This window comes from Dipodomys merriami, unplaced genomic scaffold (assembly GCF_024711535.1).
Source record: "Dipodomys merriami isolate MVZ:Mamm:240054 unplaced genomic scaffold, mDipMer1.0.p SCAF_78, whole genome shotgun sequence".
NCBI lineage: Eukaryota > Metazoa > Chordata > Mammalia > Rodentia > Heteromyidae > Dipodomys > Dipodomys merriami.
In genome coordinates this window covers 6,018,393-6,036,005 of record NW_027206379.1, presented here as the reverse complement: position 1 = coordinate 6,036,005, position 17,613 = coordinate 6,018,393, and the positions used below count along the sequence as shown (strand labels likewise).

General features: G+C 60.4%; 1 protein-coding gene across 6 annotated transcripts in view; it reads right to left on the bottom strand.

Moving 5' to 3' along the window:
* The window catches only part of LOC138818601 (ribonuclease inhibitor-like), a 20,333-nt gene extending 2,720 nt beyond the window's left edge, over positions 1-17,613 (bottom strand). Inside the window, exons 1-11 of one of the 6 annotated variants that reach the window (XM_070009560.1) lie at positions 16,984-17,613; positions 16,364-16,442; positions 16,093-16,253; positions 7,973-8,077; positions 4,595-4,765; positions 4,159-4,329; positions 3,182-3,352; positions 2,939-3,106; positions 2,689-2,859; positions 2,274-2,444; positions 196-372 (exon numbers count right to left, since the gene is read on the bottom strand). In XM_070009560.1, the coding sequence (XP_069865661.1) occupies positions 196-372; positions 2,274-2,444; positions 2,689-2,859; positions 2,939-3,106; positions 3,182-3,352; positions 4,159-4,329; positions 4,595-4,765; positions 7,973-8,067 (1,295 nt within the window). In that variant the 5' untranslated portion in view covers positions 8,068-8,077; positions 16,093-16,253; positions 16,364-16,442; positions 16,984-17,613. Of the gene's footprint in view, positions 1-195; positions 373-2,273; positions 2,445-2,688; positions 2,860-2,938; positions 3,107-3,181; positions 3,353-4,158; positions 4,330-4,594; positions 4,766-7,972; positions 8,078-10,042; positions 10,075-10,256; positions 10,364-16,092; positions 16,254-16,363; positions 16,443-16,983 lie in introns of those variants that run through there. The other 5 variants (XM_070009561.1, XM_070009562.1, XM_070009564.1 and 2 more) reach the window with 5 other exon arrangements.

The following is a 17,613-nucleotide window of genomic DNA, read 5'->3' as shown; positions in this document are numbered from 1 at the left end:
CACACACACACACACACGATCCCTCAGCGCGCGCGCACACACACACACACACCCCATCCCTCAGCCCCGCCGCCCACCCGTCCACTTACACCAGCTACACACACACACACACACACACACACACACACACACACACACACACACACACACACACACACCCCATCCCTCAGCCCCGCCGCCCACCCGTCCACTTACACCAGCTTCTCCAGGGCCAGGGCACAGCCTGGCTGCCTGAGGCTGTCCACCAGCTGCTGAACGCCAGGGTCCCCCATGCAGTTGTTGCTGAGCTCCAGCACTCGCAGGCTGTGGTTGGCAAGCAGGGCTGATGCCAGGCTGCTACAGCCGTTGTTGGTCACGTCGCAGTCCCCTAGCCTGGAAGGGAGCGGGACCGAGGTCAGGACAAGGTCATGCCCGCACTGCCACTAGAGCTGCTGGGACTGGGCGGCCCCACGCAGTGCGACAGCGAAGGTCCACACGTGGGCCCAGCCCCCGAGCGGTCCTGGCCCCACGTCCAGCACCAGGCAGGGACTGCGCCCCACGTCCAGCCGTGGCAGGTCAATCGCACGGTCCTTTCATGGCCCCCCATACAGCTGGCCCCAGGTACTTTCCCCGGCAGAGGAGGTGCCGTGTACAGCTTGCCTTGGTTGGACTCGGGACTCCGGTGGCCAGCTTTGGACAAGAGGCAGGGCGCCGGCCCCTCTGCCGGAGGGAGGAAGGTGCAGGCCATGAGACCCTGAGCTCATCACCAGCACTGCCCAAAAGAGCAGCTCAGCTGGGTCCCAAGAGGAAAGTATGGGAGATTAGAGAAGGCAACAGAGTGAACAGGTTTGCAGGTTACAGAAAGAGATGGACGTCAGCGGAAGGAAGGAAGGCGCGCGTGGGGCAAGCTGGATGCCCACTCCCGGGCGGGCACTGCCAAGGGCTGCTCAGGCTCTCCAGGTGGATGACCGAGCTCCAGGCCCTGTCTTTCAGGGCTAATGCAGGCTCCCACAAGGTCCCGGCTACAAGTGCCCCTGAGAAGGAGACTGCAGGGTGGGTGCCTGGCTGGCCCTGCTGCCGGGCCCAGCCTTCTGTTGGTGCCCAGGGCAGGATGAACGGCAGCCAAGAAGTATCAGTGGCTCACACCTGTCATTCTAGCCACTCAGGAATCTGAACTGTTTGAGGGTGGTAGTTTGAAGCCAGCTAGGCAGACAAATCCAGGAGATACGTCTCCAATTAGTGGCTCCCACCTATAATCCTAAGTACCTGAGAGGCCTCCACCCTGCTCCTCACCCAACAGCTAGGCATAGTGCCGCATGCCTGTCTCATCCATGCTGTGGAGGCTGAGATTGGGAAGATGATGGCTCAAGTCCTGCCCGAGCAAAATATCATGACACTCCATCTCAGGGGAAAAGGCTGGACGTGGTAGTGTGTACCTGCCATCCCCGCTACAATAGGAAGCCTAAAATAGGTGGGTCTCTGTCCAGGTGCAGGCCCAAGCAAATATCAAGACCCTACCTCAACCAGTTCCAAAGGCTAGAGGTGCGGCTCAGCAGAGAACGCTTGCGTAATAAATATGAGGAGTTCTGTACTGAAGAAAAATAATTTCCAAGGATAGAAAGCAGTTCTATGAAATTAGAGATAACAGACCCCTCCCTGGAAGCAATGGGAAACAAAATGGAGGGGGGCCTGGCAGGACTCACTGGAAGGAGGGGAGGGAAGGGAAGGGGAGGGGGGAGGGGGATGGCCCCTGGGCGCCCTCTGGGTGGCTGTTACGTTTCTGTGTGTGCCAGTCCTGAGGTCTGGGCGCTGTCCGAGTTTCTTTTGCTCAAGGCTACAGCTCTGCCACTTGAGCTACAGCACCACTTCTGGCTTTTTTAGTGGTTTATTAAGTCTCAGACTTCCCTTCCCAAGCTGGCTTCCAACCACAATCCTCAGATCTCAGCCTCCTGAATAGCTAGGATCACAGGTGTGAGCCACCAACATATGGCTCCCTTTGGGTTTTGTGAGCCAAGGCCTCAGATCAAAGCTGGAGTGACAAGTGGGCAGCAGGTCCTGCGTCCCTCCCAGCACGGGCTCACACTCACCAGAGCACACGCAGCACGCAGCCGGGCTGGCCCAGACCTGCGTCCCTCCCAGCACGGGCTCACACTCACCAGAGCGCACGCAGCACGCAGCCGGGCTGGCCCAGACCTGCGTCCCTCCCAGCACGGGCTCACACTCACCAGAGCGCACGCAGCACGCAGCCGGGCTGGCCCAGACCTGCGTCCCTCCCAGCACGGGCTCACACTCACCAGAGCACGCGCAGCACGCAGCCGGGCTGGCCCAGGCCCTGGCAGAGCTCCTGCACACCCGAGTCCCCCAGCTTATTGCTGCTTAACTGCAGCTCCAGAAGAGACTTGTTCTGGGCCAGCACTGACCGGAAATGGGGACAGCAGGCATCTGTGAGGTTGCAACTCTTCACCCTGTGGGGACAGATGCACACCAGCTAGACCAAGGGGGGCCCAACGCTGCCACCGGCCCTTGCCCTAGACTCCCGTGGGGACCAGGCAGAAACATCTCCCAGGTGAACGCCGGTCCTCTGGGCTGCTCACTCTGCACACCTGTTCCCCTACCCCATGCTGTCCCCCCGCCCCTCCTCTCCAGCTGCCCCCCATCCCCGCCCCGCCCCACAGGCTCACCCCGTGGCCCCGCAGGGCTGGCCCTCACCACAGTGACTCCAGCGGGGAGCCGGGCTCCAGCAGGCTCTCGCACAGCAGCCGGGCGCCCTCGTCGCCCAGGTCGTTGCTGGCCACGCTGAGCTCCTTCAGGCCGGGCTGGGCTTTGAGGAGGCCGCACAGCTCCCGGCAGCCCTCGGCCGTGATGTCACACTCCCAGAGCCTGTGGGCAGGGCGCTTCCTGAACATGTCCCCCGGCCCCCCCGCCCCCCCGCACCTCGGGGAGGCTGCAGCCAACTCACCACAGGACCTGCAGCTGGGAGCCGTGGAGCCGCAGCCCGGGGCACAGCAGCGCCAGGCCCGCGTCGCCCAGCTTGTTACTGCCCAGGTCCAGCTCCCGCAGGGGCGCCGTGGAGACCACGTCACACAGATCCCTGCAGTTGGCTGTGGTGACACCACAGTTCTCCATCCTGGAGAAGCAAGGCGGGCCTGAGAGGAGCCCCGGGGCCACCCCCACCCCAGGGCCCCCGCGGCCTGGGGCTTACTTGAGCGTCTCCAGCCGGCAAGCAGACTCTTTCAAGCCCTGGCATAGTGTCCGGACCCCAGCCTCATGGAGGTCATTGTTGCTCACCACCAGCTCCTTGAAGTCTGACTTGGCCCTGAGCACCGCGGCCAGTGATTCACAGCCGGCAGCTGTGAGCCCACAGTACTCCAGCCTGCAGGGGCCAGGACGGGAAGGGGCGGGGTGAGATGGGACGGGTTAGGACGGGTCGGGAAGGGACAGGACAGGACAGGACAGTAAGGGACGGGACGGGGTGAGATGGGACGGGTTAGGACGGGTCGGGTCGGGAGGGATGGGTCGGGAAGGGACAGGACAGTAAGGGACGGGACGGGGTGAGATGGGACGGGTTAGGACGAGTTAGGATGGGTCACGTAGGGTTGGGTCGGGAGGGATAGGTCGGGAAGGGACGAAAAGGGACAGGAAGGGACAGGACAGTAAGGGACGGGATGGGGTCTCAGCCCAGCCCCACAGGTGCATGGAACAATGAAGGGTGGCCATGGGCTACTGCTCCTCGCTGTGGTCATGGGGCGCCCTCCCCCCCGCACCTCGCTGTGGTCATGGGGCCACCCTCCCCCCGCACCTCGCTGTGGTCACGGGGCCACCCTCCCCCCGCACCTCACTGTGGTCACGGGGCCACCCTCCCCCCGCACCTCGCTGTGGTCACGGGGCCACCCTCCCCCCGCACCTCACTGTGGTCACGGGGCCACCCTCCCCCCGCACCTCGCTGTGGTCACGGGGCCACCCTCCCCCACCCGCACCTCACTGTGGTCACTCCCAGTGTCTCCCACACTGGACCGCTGGCCACAGCTGTGCCACGGTCAGGTCGGGTCAGCTGTCAGCCCCCCGCACCCCGGGGGAGCACCATGGCCCTCCCACGGCCCCTGCAGCTGCACCCTGATGAAGGCCTGGGCGTTCCTGGCTGGGGAAGGGTGGGCCCCAGGGAGCTGGGACCACACTCACTGCAGTCTCTCGAGGTGGCACTGAGCATCCAGGAGCCCCTCGCAGAGCAGCTGCAGGCCCGCGTCTCCAAAGGGGTTGTCGCTGAGACAGAGCTCCCGCAGGGTGGACAGGGCGCACAGCACGCCGGGCAGGACCGCACAGCCGACCGCCGTCAGGCCGCAGTTCTGCAGGCTGGAGCAGACTCTCTCAGCAGCTCCCCGGCAGCCCGAGGGCAGGCCCTGCGTCTCCCCAGGCTGGCTCCCCATCTCCAGCTAAGAGCAGCCGCAGGAGGGCAGCAGGGCGACGAGAGGTAGCCTTGGAGCCAGAAGGCGCCCTGTCCCTGCGGTGGCAGCCACTGCCTGTCACCTGCAGCTGGAGCTGGGGGGCCCCAGGGCTCCCCACACCCTACCCCTGCCCACCGAGACTCTGCCGGAGCCGTGCTGGCACCGGGCCTCACCTCAGCTTCTGAATCTTGCAGGTGGGGCTCTGCAGGCCCTGCAGCACCAGCTGCACGCCCGCGTTGCCCAGCTCATTGTTGCGCAGGTTCAGATCCGTCAGGGCAGGGTTGGCCTGAAGCGCAGAGCGGAGGTCCCTGCACCGCACCTCAGAGAGGCCGCAGTCATCCAGCCTGTGAAGAGAGCCCTCGGTCTCCACAGGTGCCCTGGCTGCAGCCCATCCATCACCCCATGCAGCAGCAGGCCAGAACTCAAAAGGCAGTCCAGCCAGGAACCCAAGGGCACGCCTACAAGTCCAGCTGCTCCGGTGACTGAGATCAAGGATCACGGTTCAAAGCCAGTGCTGGCAGCACAGTCCAGGAGACTATCTCCAATTAATCCTAGCTACTCAGGAGGCCAAGATCTGAGGATCGCAGTTCAAAGCCAGCCCAGGCAGAAAACTCCATGAGACTCATCTCCAATAAACTACTCAGAAAAAGCTGGAAGTAGCACTGTGGCTCAAGTGGTAGAGTACTAGCCTTGAGTATAAGAAGCTCAGGGACAGTGCCCAGGTCCTGAGCTCAAGCCCCAGGACTGGCCAAAAAAAAAAAGGCAGAAGTGAAGCTGTGGCTCAAGTATACAGTGCACGCACATGCACGCGCGCACACAGACACACACACACACACATAAATTTTAAAAGCCATGTATGGTGGTTTAAGCCTGAAGTCCTAGGAGGCAGAAGCAGAAGTATCTTGAGTTGGAGCCAACTGTACTATACACAGCAAGTTCCAGGTCAGTATGGTCTCCATTAAATTAATAATAGTAATGAACCCTGTCCCAGAAGTGCTGGGAGCTGGCAAGTGTGCAAGGCCTGGGCTTCCATCCCCACAGCAGGGAGGAAACCCCAAAGAAGTGCAGGGGTGGAGGCGCGGCGGACATGTTAGGAGCGCTCTGTGTGTCTGACATGTTAGGAGCGCTCAGTGTGTCTGACATGTTAGGAGTTCTCCGTGTGTCTGACATGTTAGGAGTTCTCCGTGTGTCTGACATGTTAGGAGCGCTCCGTGTGGCTGACATGTTAGGAGTGCTCCGTGTGGCTGACATGTTAGGAGCACGCCGTGCAGGGATGGAGGCGCGGCTGACATGTTAGCGCTCCGTGTGGCTGACATGTTAGGAGTGCTCCGTGTGGCTGACATGTTAGGAGCGCTCCGTGCAGGGATGGAGGCGTGGCTGACATGTTAGCACTCTGTGTGGCTGACATGTTAGGAGCGCTCCGTGTGGCTGACATGTTAGGAGCGCGCTGTGCATGGGTGGAGGCGCGGCTGACACGTTAGCACTCTGTGTGGCTGACATGTTAGCACTCCGTGTGGCTGACATGTTAGGAGCGTGCTGTGCATGGGTGGAGGCGTGGCTGACATGTTAGGGGCGCGCCGTGCCTGAAGTGTACAGAGCACAAGACCCTGCGGCACGTGCGGGAGGCAGTGGCCCCAGGAAGTGCTCTGAGAACGAGGCGGCAAGTCAGAGCGAGGCGAAAGCGTCTGAGGTGCCCCCACAGCCAGATACACACCTGAGCACTGGACAGACAGTAACTGTAATTCAGTGACATAAAGTGCTTTCATGTCCATCCCAACTAATGAAAACCTGAATACATGCAAGTAGGACAGGCAGTTCCTATCAAGAAAAATGACAACTGATCGATGGAGAGGAAATGAAGAAATGACAAAAGGCACTGTCTATGACCAGTAAGAGCCACAACAAAGGCTGAAGCTAGCAGTGAAGATCTGAGTGGAAACGGGTTTGGGCAGAGTTTCAGATGACCCCACTGGCTGCTAAGGGACTCAGAGCCCGTGGAGAAGCCCAGCAGGACAGGAACCCTGACCCCTGTGGGGCCAATACCCATCGGGACAGGACACGATAGCCAGAAAGGACCCACAGCATCGGTCTGCTTGCCAAAAATGTGCAACCATGAGAAAGCCTCAGACAAGCCCAGATGCCCCTGCAGGCCTTCCACGCCGACTCGGCTGCCTCCGGGACAAGTGCACCGCGGGCAGCTCCCCACGGGCAGGGACGGGTAAAGGACAGAGCTAGGTGACCGGACAGGAAAAGGCAACCCCGACGTCTGTGGCTGGGATGGCCTGGGGGTCTCCCCGAGATACCAGGAGGGCGTTGGCAGACACCCACGTGACCTCACACAGTAACAAATCTGGAGCTATCCCAGACAGCAGCTAGAGGGGGAGGCGGGACCAGGGAAACACCTGTTTTATGTCTGTGGGTTTCTTAGAGCCTGGAGAACAACTGATCCTAACTCCCATTCGCTGTGGAGGAGGCCAGGCAGGCCACTGTGGTAGCCATCCAGCGCCATCCTGCCCGCGGCCTCCAGAGGAGGAGGGAGCACCCCACGCCCACACCGGGCAGGCAGTCTACTGTTGCGCTGCATCCCCAGCAGCTACTTACTGCCATGCTGTTCTTGGTACCTGGAATTTGCAGGAAGGGCCTGGCAAGGTAGGCACTCTGCCACCTGAGCCCTGCATACATATTTAAATGGATGCCAGGGCTGGAGCTCACAGCGCGTCACACTCAGCTGGCTGGCTTGCTGGTGTTCTACCACAGGCCATGAGCCACTCAGCCAGCCTGGCTTCTGTTGGTTAACTGGAGATGGAGTCTCACAGACTTCTCTACCTGAGCTGGCTTTCAATTACCAGCTTCCAGGTCTAAGCCTCCCAAGTAGCTAGCATTACAAGTATGAGCTACCAATACCCAGATTAGTTTGTTTTATTTTGTTTTCTTGGTGGTTCTGGGGTTTGAACTTAAGGCTTTCTGAATGCTAGGTAAGCACTCTACCTCTTGAGCTGTAACTCCAGAACTTTCTGCTTTGGTTATTTTTAGGATAGGGTCTTGCTTTGTCTCAATCAGATTTATGCTTCCTGCTCTGTGGTAAGGACAAGCGCAGCTACTTGTTGACATGGGACCTCAAGAACTTTTGGGCTGGGCTGGGCTGGGAAGGTGGCTCAGGGGTAGAGTGTTTGCCTCGCATGCATGAGGCCCTGGGCTCAATTCTTCAGCACCACATAAGCAGAAAAAGCCGGAAGTCATGCTGTGGCTCAAGTGGTAGAGCACTAGCCTTGAGCTGAAGAGCTGAGGGACAGCGCCCAGGCCCAGAGTTCAGGCCCTATGACCAGCCAAAAAAAAAAGAACTTTTGTGCTGAGGCTTTGAGATTACAGGTGTGGGCCACTGGTGGATGGCGAATCTTACACCTAGCATCTCGTACCCTCAGAAAAGGACGTGAAGCGGCTTTGTGTCCTTGCACGATGTGTTCCGGAGCTGCGCAGGAGCACTCGGCCTCTGACCTCCACCGCGGGAGGGGTCAGGCTGACCAGGCCTCCCAGGCCCCCAGGAGCCTTACCTGACCCACTGGCACTGCTGGATGCGGGGCAGGAGCTCAGCCCACCGGGAGTCGCTCAGCTGCTCACACTGAATGTTGAGATCCATGGTGGGCATGCAGCGTTGTCTGAGTAAGAGAAAAGAGAGCACTTGGCAAACTTGCAAGTCAGAAGTATGATGGAAGAGTTCTAACAGGGCCCCCAGAGGCACACCTTTTCAGAAGGGCTTGGGAGCGCCTCCACACGCTTGGCCTCCAGGAGCAACTGTGTGGCGGGAGGGACTGCCTGAGGAGGTCCCTGCAGGTGGCAGGCTGTGGTGCCAGCTCACCTCCCAGCCCCATGGCCCCTCCCACCACAGCCTGGGGACAGATCTGCCAGGAAGCCCCTGCCCTGGTCCGCCCCATCGGGGGGCACACCCCCACCATGAGGAATTCCTGCCTGCTTAACCCACATCTTGCTCTAAGAAGGGGGGGGCTGGCAAAGTGGCTCAGTGGTAGAGCGCTTGCCTTGCATGCATGAGGCCCTGGGTTCGATTCCTCAGCACCACATAAGCAGAAAAAAACAGAAGTGGCGCTGTGGCTCAAGTGGTAGAGCGCTAGCCTTGAGCTGAAGAGCTGAGGGACAGCGCCCAGGCCCAGAGTTCAGGCACTATGACCAGCCAAAAAAATAAAAAGAACAGGCGGGGCAGCACATGGCCCACATCCACAAAGCTAGACGGCATGGGAAGCAGGCCCTGGACCCACAAAGCTAGACGGCATGGGAAGCAGGCCCTGGACCGGGCAGTCCTCAGTGCCCTGGCCCTCTGTTCAGAAGCAGCTCAGGAAGGCACACGGAGCCTTGTGCAAGGCCGAGTGGAGGCAGGGGCTGCAGGGGTGGGGCCTCCGCAGGCAGGGTGCCAGCCTCCAGGACCCCCTCCAGACCAGACCAGGCCAGGGTGCATCCTCTGCCCAACCCTGGCCAGCTTGGCTCCTGCCCCGGCCCAGAGAAGCCAGGCTGGAAAAAAGAAGGCCTCTCTGCAGCTTGGCTAAGGGGGGGCCAGGTCATGAGTTCTGACACCTGAGAGGGACAGGCACAGAGCCTGACTAAACAAGGCTGGCACTGGCCCTCACTGCCCCAGGAGGGCAAGTGTGCCGTCCCTGAGCACAGGCCAAGCTGCCGGCTGGAGTGACGTGGCTACCTGGGAGAAGTGACCAAGTGTGCTGGCAGCCCTGGGGAAGAGCAGACCGGGTTCTGTTCTGAGTGCTAAGTGCTGTTCTGAGTGCTAAGTGCTGTTCTGTTCTGAGTGCTAAGTGCTGTTCTGAGTGCTAAGTGCTGTTCTGTTCTGAGTTCTGTTCTGAGTGCTAAGTGCTGTTCTGAGTGCTAAGTGCTGTTCTGTTCTGAGTTCTGTTCTGAGTGCTAAGTGCTGTTCTGAGTGCTAAGTGCTGTTCTGTTTGGAGTTCTGCTCTGAGTGCTAAGTGCTGTTCTGTTCTGAGTTCTGTTCTGCTCTGAGTGCTGTGCTGTTCTGAGTGCTACAGGCTGTTCTGTTGTGTTCCAAGTTTTGTTCTGCTCTGCTGTTCTGAGTTCCGTTCTGTTCTGGGCTGTTCTGAGTTCAGCTCGGAGTGCTGTGCTGTTCTGAGTTCTGTTCTGTTCTGAGTGCTGTTCTGTTCTGAGTTCTGTTCTGCTCTGAGTGCTGTTCTCTGTTCTGTTCTGAGTGTTGTTCTGCTCTGAGCGCTGTGCTGTGCAGAGTTCTAGGTGCTGTTCTGTTCTGCTCGGAGTGAGAGGAAGCCCCGCAGGGCTCACTTCCACAGGGCACCACAGGTGGATTCGGGGCCTGGGCCGCCTCCTGGCGGTGCGCGGGGCCTGTCCTGCTTTCAGGGAGGCCGATCGACCGACGCCCGCCTGAAGCGCTTGAAAAGGGGGGAAAACGGCACCGCCGGAATCCCGGATGCGTCACCGGCTGGATCCGGGGTGTGGCTGGATCCCGGGTGCGTCAGCGGCTGGAGCGCTGGGGGACAACCGGCCCGGCCCCCCCCCACCCCCCACCCCCGCACACATGCCGCCCCGCACACATGCCGTCCCGCCCCGCGCCCCCCCCCCCCGCACACATGCCGTACCATCCCGGGTGCGTCACCGGGCGGCGCTGGCGCTGCCACCCCGGGGAAGGTGGCTGTTAGACGCGCGGCCTCGGGACAGACGGGCGGGCGCCCCGCAGGCCCGCGAGGCCCAGCTCCGGGCTGGCCGCCGGCCGGGGAGGGCGCCCCGGGGACGTGCGGCCCGGCGGCCACCGCGAGCAGCGACCAGCCCGCCCCGCCCCCCGCCCCCGCGCACCTGCGGGTCTCAGCCCTCCGCCACGAGTCCAGGAGGCCCAGGAGGAAGCGGCGCGCGGCCAGCACGTCCCGGAGCTCGGAACCCGCAGCCGCTCCTTCCGCCCTGGGCGGGGCCGCCCCGCCCCCGGACCGCCCCGCCCCTGACCGCCCCGCCCCCGGACCGCCCCTGACCGCCCCGCCCCCGCCGGCCCGGACCGCCCCTGACCGCCCCGCCCACGGACCGCCCCTGACCGCCCCGCCGGCCCGGACCGCCCCGCCCACGGACCGCCCCTGACCGCCCCGCCCCCGGACCGCCCCTGACCGCCCCGCCCACGGACCGCCCCTGACCGCCCCGCCCACGGACCGCCCCTGACCGCCCCGCCCACGGACCGCCCCTGACCGCCCCGCCCCCGCCGGCCCGGACCGCCCCGCCCGCCCCGCCCCGCCGCCTACCCGAGCTCTTTCCAGGCCGCACCAGGACGCCTCCCCGCCCCCGACGGTGCGGCCGGGATAACGGGCGCGGGGCTGGCGAGCGCTCTGCCACTTCTGGCTTTTTCTGCATAAGGGGTGCTGAGGGTTCGAACCCAGGCCCACGTGCGTTGAGGCGAGCGCCCGCCGCTGAGATGCCCCGCCCCAGCCCAGCCCCCCAGGCCCACCCAGCCCCAGCTCCGCCAGCCCCAGTCCCAGCCCAGCCCCCCAGGCCCAGTCCCAGCCCCCCAGGCCCACCCAGCCCCAGCTCCGCCAGGCCCAGTCCCAGCCCCCAGGCCCAGCCCAGCCCCCCAGGCCCAGTCCCAGCCCCCAGGCCCACCCAGCCCCAGCTCCGCCAGGCCCAGTCCCAGCCCAGCCCCCCAGTCCCAGCCCAGCCCCCCAGTCCCAGCCCAGCCCCCCAGGCCCAGTCCCAGCCCCCAGGCCCACCCAGCCCCAGCTCCGCCAGGCCCAGTCCCAGCCCAGCCCCCCAGTCCCAGCCCAGCCCCCCAGGCCCAGTCCCAGCCCCCCAGGCCCACCCAGCTCCCAGGCCCAGTCCCAGCCCCCAGGCCCAGCCCAGCCCCCAGGCCCAGTCCCAGCCCCCCAGGCCCAGTCCCAGCCCCCCAGGCCCAGTCCCAGCCCCCCAGGCCCAGTCCCAGCCCCCAGTCCCAGCCCAGCCCCCCAGTCCCAGCCCAGCCCCCCAGGCCCAGTCCCAGCCCCCCAGTCCCAGCCCCCCAGGCCCAGTCCCAGCCCCCCAGGCCCACCCAGCCCCAGCCCAGCCCCCCAGGCCCAGTCCCAGCCCCCCAGGCCCAGTCCCCCAGGCCCAGTCCCAGCCCCCAGGCCCAGTCCCAGCTCCGCCCCAGGCCCACCCAGCCCCGCCCCAGGCCCAGCCCCGCCCCAGGCCCAGCCCCGCCCCAGGCCCACCCAGCCCCGCCCCAGGCCCAGCCCCGCCCCAGCCCCCAGCCCCGCCCCGCCCCAGCTCCGCCCCAGCCCCCAGGCCCAGCCCCGCCCCGCCCCAGCTCCGCCCCAGCCCCCAGGCCCAGCCCCGCCCCGCCCCACCCCAGCTCCGCCCCAGGCCCAGGCCCAGCCCCCAGCCCCGCCCCAGCTCCGCCCCAGCCCCCAGGCCCAGCCCCGCCCCGCCCCAGCTCCGCCCCAGCCCCCAGGCCCAGCCCCGCCCCGCCCCACCCCAGCTCCGCCCCAGCCCCTAGGCCCAGCCCCGCCCCACCCCAGGTCCGCCCCAGCCCCCAGGCCCAGCCCCCAGGTCCAGCCCCCAGGCCCAGCCCCGCCCCACCCCAGGTCCGCCCCAGCCCCCAGGCCCAGCCCCCAGGCCCAGCCCCCAGGCCCAGCCCCCAGGCCCAGCCCCGCCCCACCCCAGGTCCGCGGCCCGCCAAAGCCCAACAAAAACCGGGAGGAAGCGGAGTCCCACCGCAGCCTCCCGCCGCGGGCCCGGCAGAAGGCGGACTGAGCGGTGCGAAGCCCAGGCCGCGGGCAGGACAGCGAGGGCGCGCGTCACCCCGGCGGGCCCCGCCGCCCCGGCCCCGGCCTCACCCCCACCCCGGCGGGCCCCGCCGCCCCGGCCCGGGCCATCACGGCCGGCCATGGCCTGAGGTATTCTGCCCCTGCACAAACCTCTCCCCGCTCCCCAACTCCACCGACCACCTAAAAGTCTTCAGGACAAGGGGACCAGGTGACCGCCTGACCTGGCCCAGGACTCCGGAGCCCCTCCCCTCCGGTCTGTGGGGTCCCAGAGGCTCCCGGCGCCCCCGCTCTGCCGACCCCTCCCTCACACCCTGGCTTGGACTTTGGGGACGCCCTCTCCTGGTTACTGGGACCCAGGGACGCCTCGGGCAGCGGGACAGGCCCCACAATCCTACCAAATTTTCCACATTGTCTCTTCTGAGCCCCGTTCCCTGATAGCTCTAATCTTGAGACTCTTAGGGTTAATGGTTGACAGTCAAAGAAAACTGACTGGTTTGCCCCACTGAAAGCGGCTCCCGCTGGTCTGAATTGGGAACCTCTGATTTTACTCTTACTGATTTAAACGGTTATCCAACAGGAGGGGTCTGAGGTCCCCTACACCCAGCCCCTCCTCCACCTTCATTGACAGCCCACTACGGGGTGGGCCCTGAGGTTTGGGTCGGGGGTGAAGGAGACACCCTCCCCCACCTGCCTGGCCTGGCCTCCAACTGGCTAAGGGGGGACAAAGAGGGACTCCCACAGCCGGTCCCTGGAGGAGATGACAGAACCCACAGTCCTGTGGCTCTTTGAATACAGAGGTCAACCCCCCCCCCCATGGGCTGGCCTGGGGCTCGTCACTCAAGGCAGCTGCCTCTGGACACCTAAGACAGTGAGAAGGTATCTGCCTGGAAGCGCTGTGGGGGTAAAGCACAGATATGTGGGGCTGCTCAGCTGGGGCGCAGCAGACCGCCCAGTCCACTCAGCCTTGCCAGCTGCTCCTGCCTCCACTGCTCTTCTGGTCCCCTGTAGGTTCCCTCTTAACGACTAGCCATCCTGGACCAGTGGTTCCCTAACCCATGTCTTTTCTCCTTCCTTGCTCTTGTACTACATTCTTCTTCACAGGCTCAGTCCAATTCTGTCTGCTCCCATCAGGGGAGCCTAGGCAGAGACAAAGGCCACAGTGTGGGATTTCATGTGACCACCACTCTCCCTCCAAGCTTTACCAAAATTGTCTTAAAGGTTTTTCTGTTCTGGTTATTTTATTTGGTGTTTCTAGTGTTGTTAGGTTTTTTAAAAACCTAAGCATACCTTAAAACTTTGCGCACAAGAGCTGGGAACGTGGCTCATTGGTAGAATGCTTGCTGCTCATGCATGAGGCCCTGGGTTCGATTCTTTAGTTCCACATAAACAGAAAAAGCTGGAAGTGGTGCTGTGGCTCAAATGGTAGAGTGCTAGCCTTGAGCAAAAGCAGCTCAGGGACAGTGCCCAGGCCCTGAGTTCAAGCCCCAGGACTGCCAAAAAAAAAAAAAAACTTTGTGGGGGGAGGGGGGAGGCTGGGAAGGGATGTGAAGGGTAAACAAAGGAGGAGGCTGCAATGCTTGGTAAGAAATGTACGCATTATCCTGCCCACGTAATTGTAACTCCTCTGTACAGTATGTTCACAAATAAAATAAAATTTAAAAAAAAAAAAAACTTTGTGCACAAGTGTATGTGTGATTGTGAACATGTTCAAAGTAATCCACTGTAATACATAAAAACTGTCATCATGGTGTAAAAATTATTTGTTTTTAACTAAGGTGAACCTTGTGTTAAAGATAATTACCAAGTGTGCTGCTTGTTAGAAGGAAAAATCTTTATCAATGGACATAGTAAAAGGAATGAGACCCAGCTCTACTCCTAACCAGGTGTGATGGAGGAAACCAGTAAGGAAAAATGTAAAGAATGTCTTGAAAGACAGTCATGAGTAAAATTGGTATGTAATTAAGTTGGCTGTGATTTACACTGAAAACTAACATCTCATTCTTTATGGCCCATCTAAGAAAATTATAGTTTGTGTGAACCAAAGTTCACTTAGTGTTTATGTTAAGGCCCTTCAAATGAACACAACTGTAACTCAAATGCCATTTTTCCCCTGCTTAATATGTAAGCTGCCTTGGATACAGAAATCAACTCCTACATTCTTTGTAATTACAAAGACTTAGTGACACCTGCAAAATCTTAACCTCAATTAGTATCCTAAACTGTTACATGTAATTAAGAATAACTTTCTATTCAGTTGCCTTAACTGAGAGAAAGGGGCAGTTTGGCGATCACGGTTCAAAGCCAGCCCAGGCAGAAAAATCCCTGTGAGACTCTCATCTCTCAAAAATAGCCAGCAAAATTCTGGAAGTGGTGCTGTGGTTCAAAGTGGTAGAGGGCTAGCCTTGAGCAGAAGTGCTCAGGGACAGTGCCCAGGCCTTGAGTTAAAACCCATGACTGACCAAAGAAATGCCAACTGGGACAGGCCATCCCAGCAGCAAACACCTAGACCCCCCCCCAAGACAAAGCTAGTCCTGGAGTAAGAGGGGACAGTGTCACATCCTATATGGAATTACCCCTCCAAAGTTAACCAGAGCCAGGGATCAAAAGAAAATAGTTTGCCCACCTAACATCCATACCTATCCTACCTTCTAACTGGCCAGGAACTTACACTCTTGCCTTTGTTACCTGCTATTAACAGGAAATGATCAAGGCCTCTTACTGGCCCCTTAACCACTCCAATCCAGCCCTGCTTCTGGCTGGCTGTGGGCTCCTGGCCAGGGTGTGTTTTCCTGTCATTCACACCGACTGGTCCTGCCACCTTGTCAGCCTTCTGCCTGGCCTCACCCTTGTCAAGGCTCTTTAGCAGGCTAGCAGCCCTCACTGAGGACACCACCTGGGAGCAAGCCAGGGACATCCTGTTACAGGTCTCGCTTACACCGCCCTGCATGGCCCAGCACAGACCTGGACCCTGAAGACCCCAGCCCCCTGCCTCCTCAAGGCCCCCATGTCAGCAGGATGTAGCCAGAAAGACAACCGCTGACCCCTTCCCCCAGTCTCCCCTTTCAGCCCAACGATTTTTGGTTTTCCAGTCCTGGAGCTTGAACTCGGGGCCTAGGCACTGTCCCTGAGCCTCTATGCTCTTGAGCCACAGTGCTACTTCTGGCTTTTTCTGCTTCTGTGGTGCTGAGGAATCAAACCCAGGCCTTCATGCATACAAGGCAAGCACTCTACCACTGAGCCAACTTCCTAGCCCCTCAGCCCAACATTTTTGAATGTATCCAAAGACCTTATATGAAGGACTTGCCTCTCCCCTCCGGTGAGCCACTGGCGCCCAGAAGACTGAATATGAGCCAGGTTCTGGTGGCTCATGCCTGTAATCCTAACTACTCAGGAGGCTGAGATCTGAGGGTTGCAATTCAAAGCCAGCCAGGGCAGGAAAGTCCATGAGACTCTTATCTCCAGTAAACCACCAGAAAGTCAGAACTGGCACTGTAGCTCAAGTGGTAGAGCACTATCCTGGAGCTGAAGAGCTGAGGGACAGCACCCAGGCCCAGAGTTCAAACCCCATGACTGACCAGAAAAAAAAAAAGACTAAATATGGATTGACTCCTGCCTTATTCCCTCTGGTCAAGCAAGACACCAGGTGCGCACAAACAGACTTGACCACATGCCTGTCCCCAGCAGGTGATTCCAAACTAGGCCTAGCTGAACTTTCTCGTCACCCCAGGTGAGACTTTCCATTCTGGACCTAACCAAGACTACCCAGCCCTAGCCCCAGTAATTACAGCCTAAGTTTTACTCCTTTGGTTCCTTGTTAAGACCCATATAAACCTGGCCCACAAATCTAGTCCCTCACACGATCTCCAAACCTGCAGGAAGGGCTATGCCTCTCGCTGGCAATAAACAGTCCTCACCTGTGGACGATCGAGTCCAGCCTATTCCTCTTCCGTTCTCCTCCATTTTCCTATCAGCCGGTTTAGACTGGCTGTTAGACTACTGCAGCTTCAGAAAGGCTGAGAACAGCAGGGCGCTGGTGGCTCACATCTGTAATCCTAGCTACTCAGGAGGCTGAGACCTGAGGATCACAGTTCAAAGCCAGAGTGAGTAGGAAAGTCTGTGAGACATCTCCAATTAACCACCAGAAAACCAGAAGTGGAGCTGTGGCTCAAGTGGGAGAGCACTCACCTTGAGCTGAAGAGTGGAAGGACAGAGTCCAGGCCCAGAATGCAAGCCCCATGTCTAACCCCTCCCCCAAGAAAAAAGGCTAAGAACAGAGGGAAAGGAGTTAGCAAAGGGTGGAAGAGAGGTCTCTGAGACAGCATTCCAACAATTCCAATTCAGATGCTAAGGTGGGAGATTACCCTGGGTGGGCCTACCATAACCATGAGGGTCCTTCTAAGTATGGCAGGGGCAAGGGCTGGAAAGAATAGGGCAGCCCCTAGATGCTGGGAAAGGTAAAGGACCATATTCTCTTTTGGAAGTCTCTAGAGGGAAAAAGCCATGTGATACTCTTAATTTGATTTTAACATCCAAAGACTCATTTTGGACTTCTGCAGAACTATAAGATAACAAGTTGCTAGCAAATGTTACAGTACTGCTAGTAAACATATGCTTTCTGCAACTGTTAGAATAATCTTGAAGACTACAACGTTAACTTTCAGTGGCCACATTGTATGCAATCGTCTGCTTGAGTCAACTGAGTCAATCCCTTTATAGCCATTTAGACTGTTCTCAGTTCTTAGTTTTTAGGACCTAAAAGGGCACCTGTTCTAAGGTCCTTCCTACATTTCAGGAACCAAACTGACCTGAAATGCTGCCGGAAACACACTACCTGTGCCTACACCCAGACGTACTGTTTGGTTCCATATTCAACATGGCGGTCATTCCAGGTAACTCTTGGGACACTGGTGCTGTGGCACCCTCCACCCCAAGGTGGGGTCCACCGGCTCCACAGGAAGTGGCCCTAGTCCCTCCGCCTCCCACCCAGGCCCCACCACATCCCCGCAGCAATCAGAGAAGCAGGAACTGTGGCCCTCCACGTCTGCACTTGGCCCACCAAGGTGGCCCCTGTATCCTGGCAGCAAAACCTGGGCAAGTCCTCTGCCAAGACTGTCCTTCCTGTATCGGCTCTTGGGGGATAAGGTCAAAGGTTAGCTAATTTGGGGGGGTCCAGCTAGGCCAGCCCTAGTTTCCAGGAACGGTTGTGAAGGAGGTTAAGTCTAAGTGACTTCTTACAGCCACCCCAGAGCCTCCAGCTGGACAGGGTTCTCCACCCAGGGCCTAGAGGGGAGAGGCGCGTGGAATGCAGAAGCCGAGCTCACGGTGGGCTCCGAGGCTCAGCAAGCACAGCCTTAGCAAGGCCTGGCCCGGGAGGACGCGGCCTCGGCCGGACTCTCCGCCCTCACCTCCCGGCCTCTCCGCCCTCCCCTCCCGGC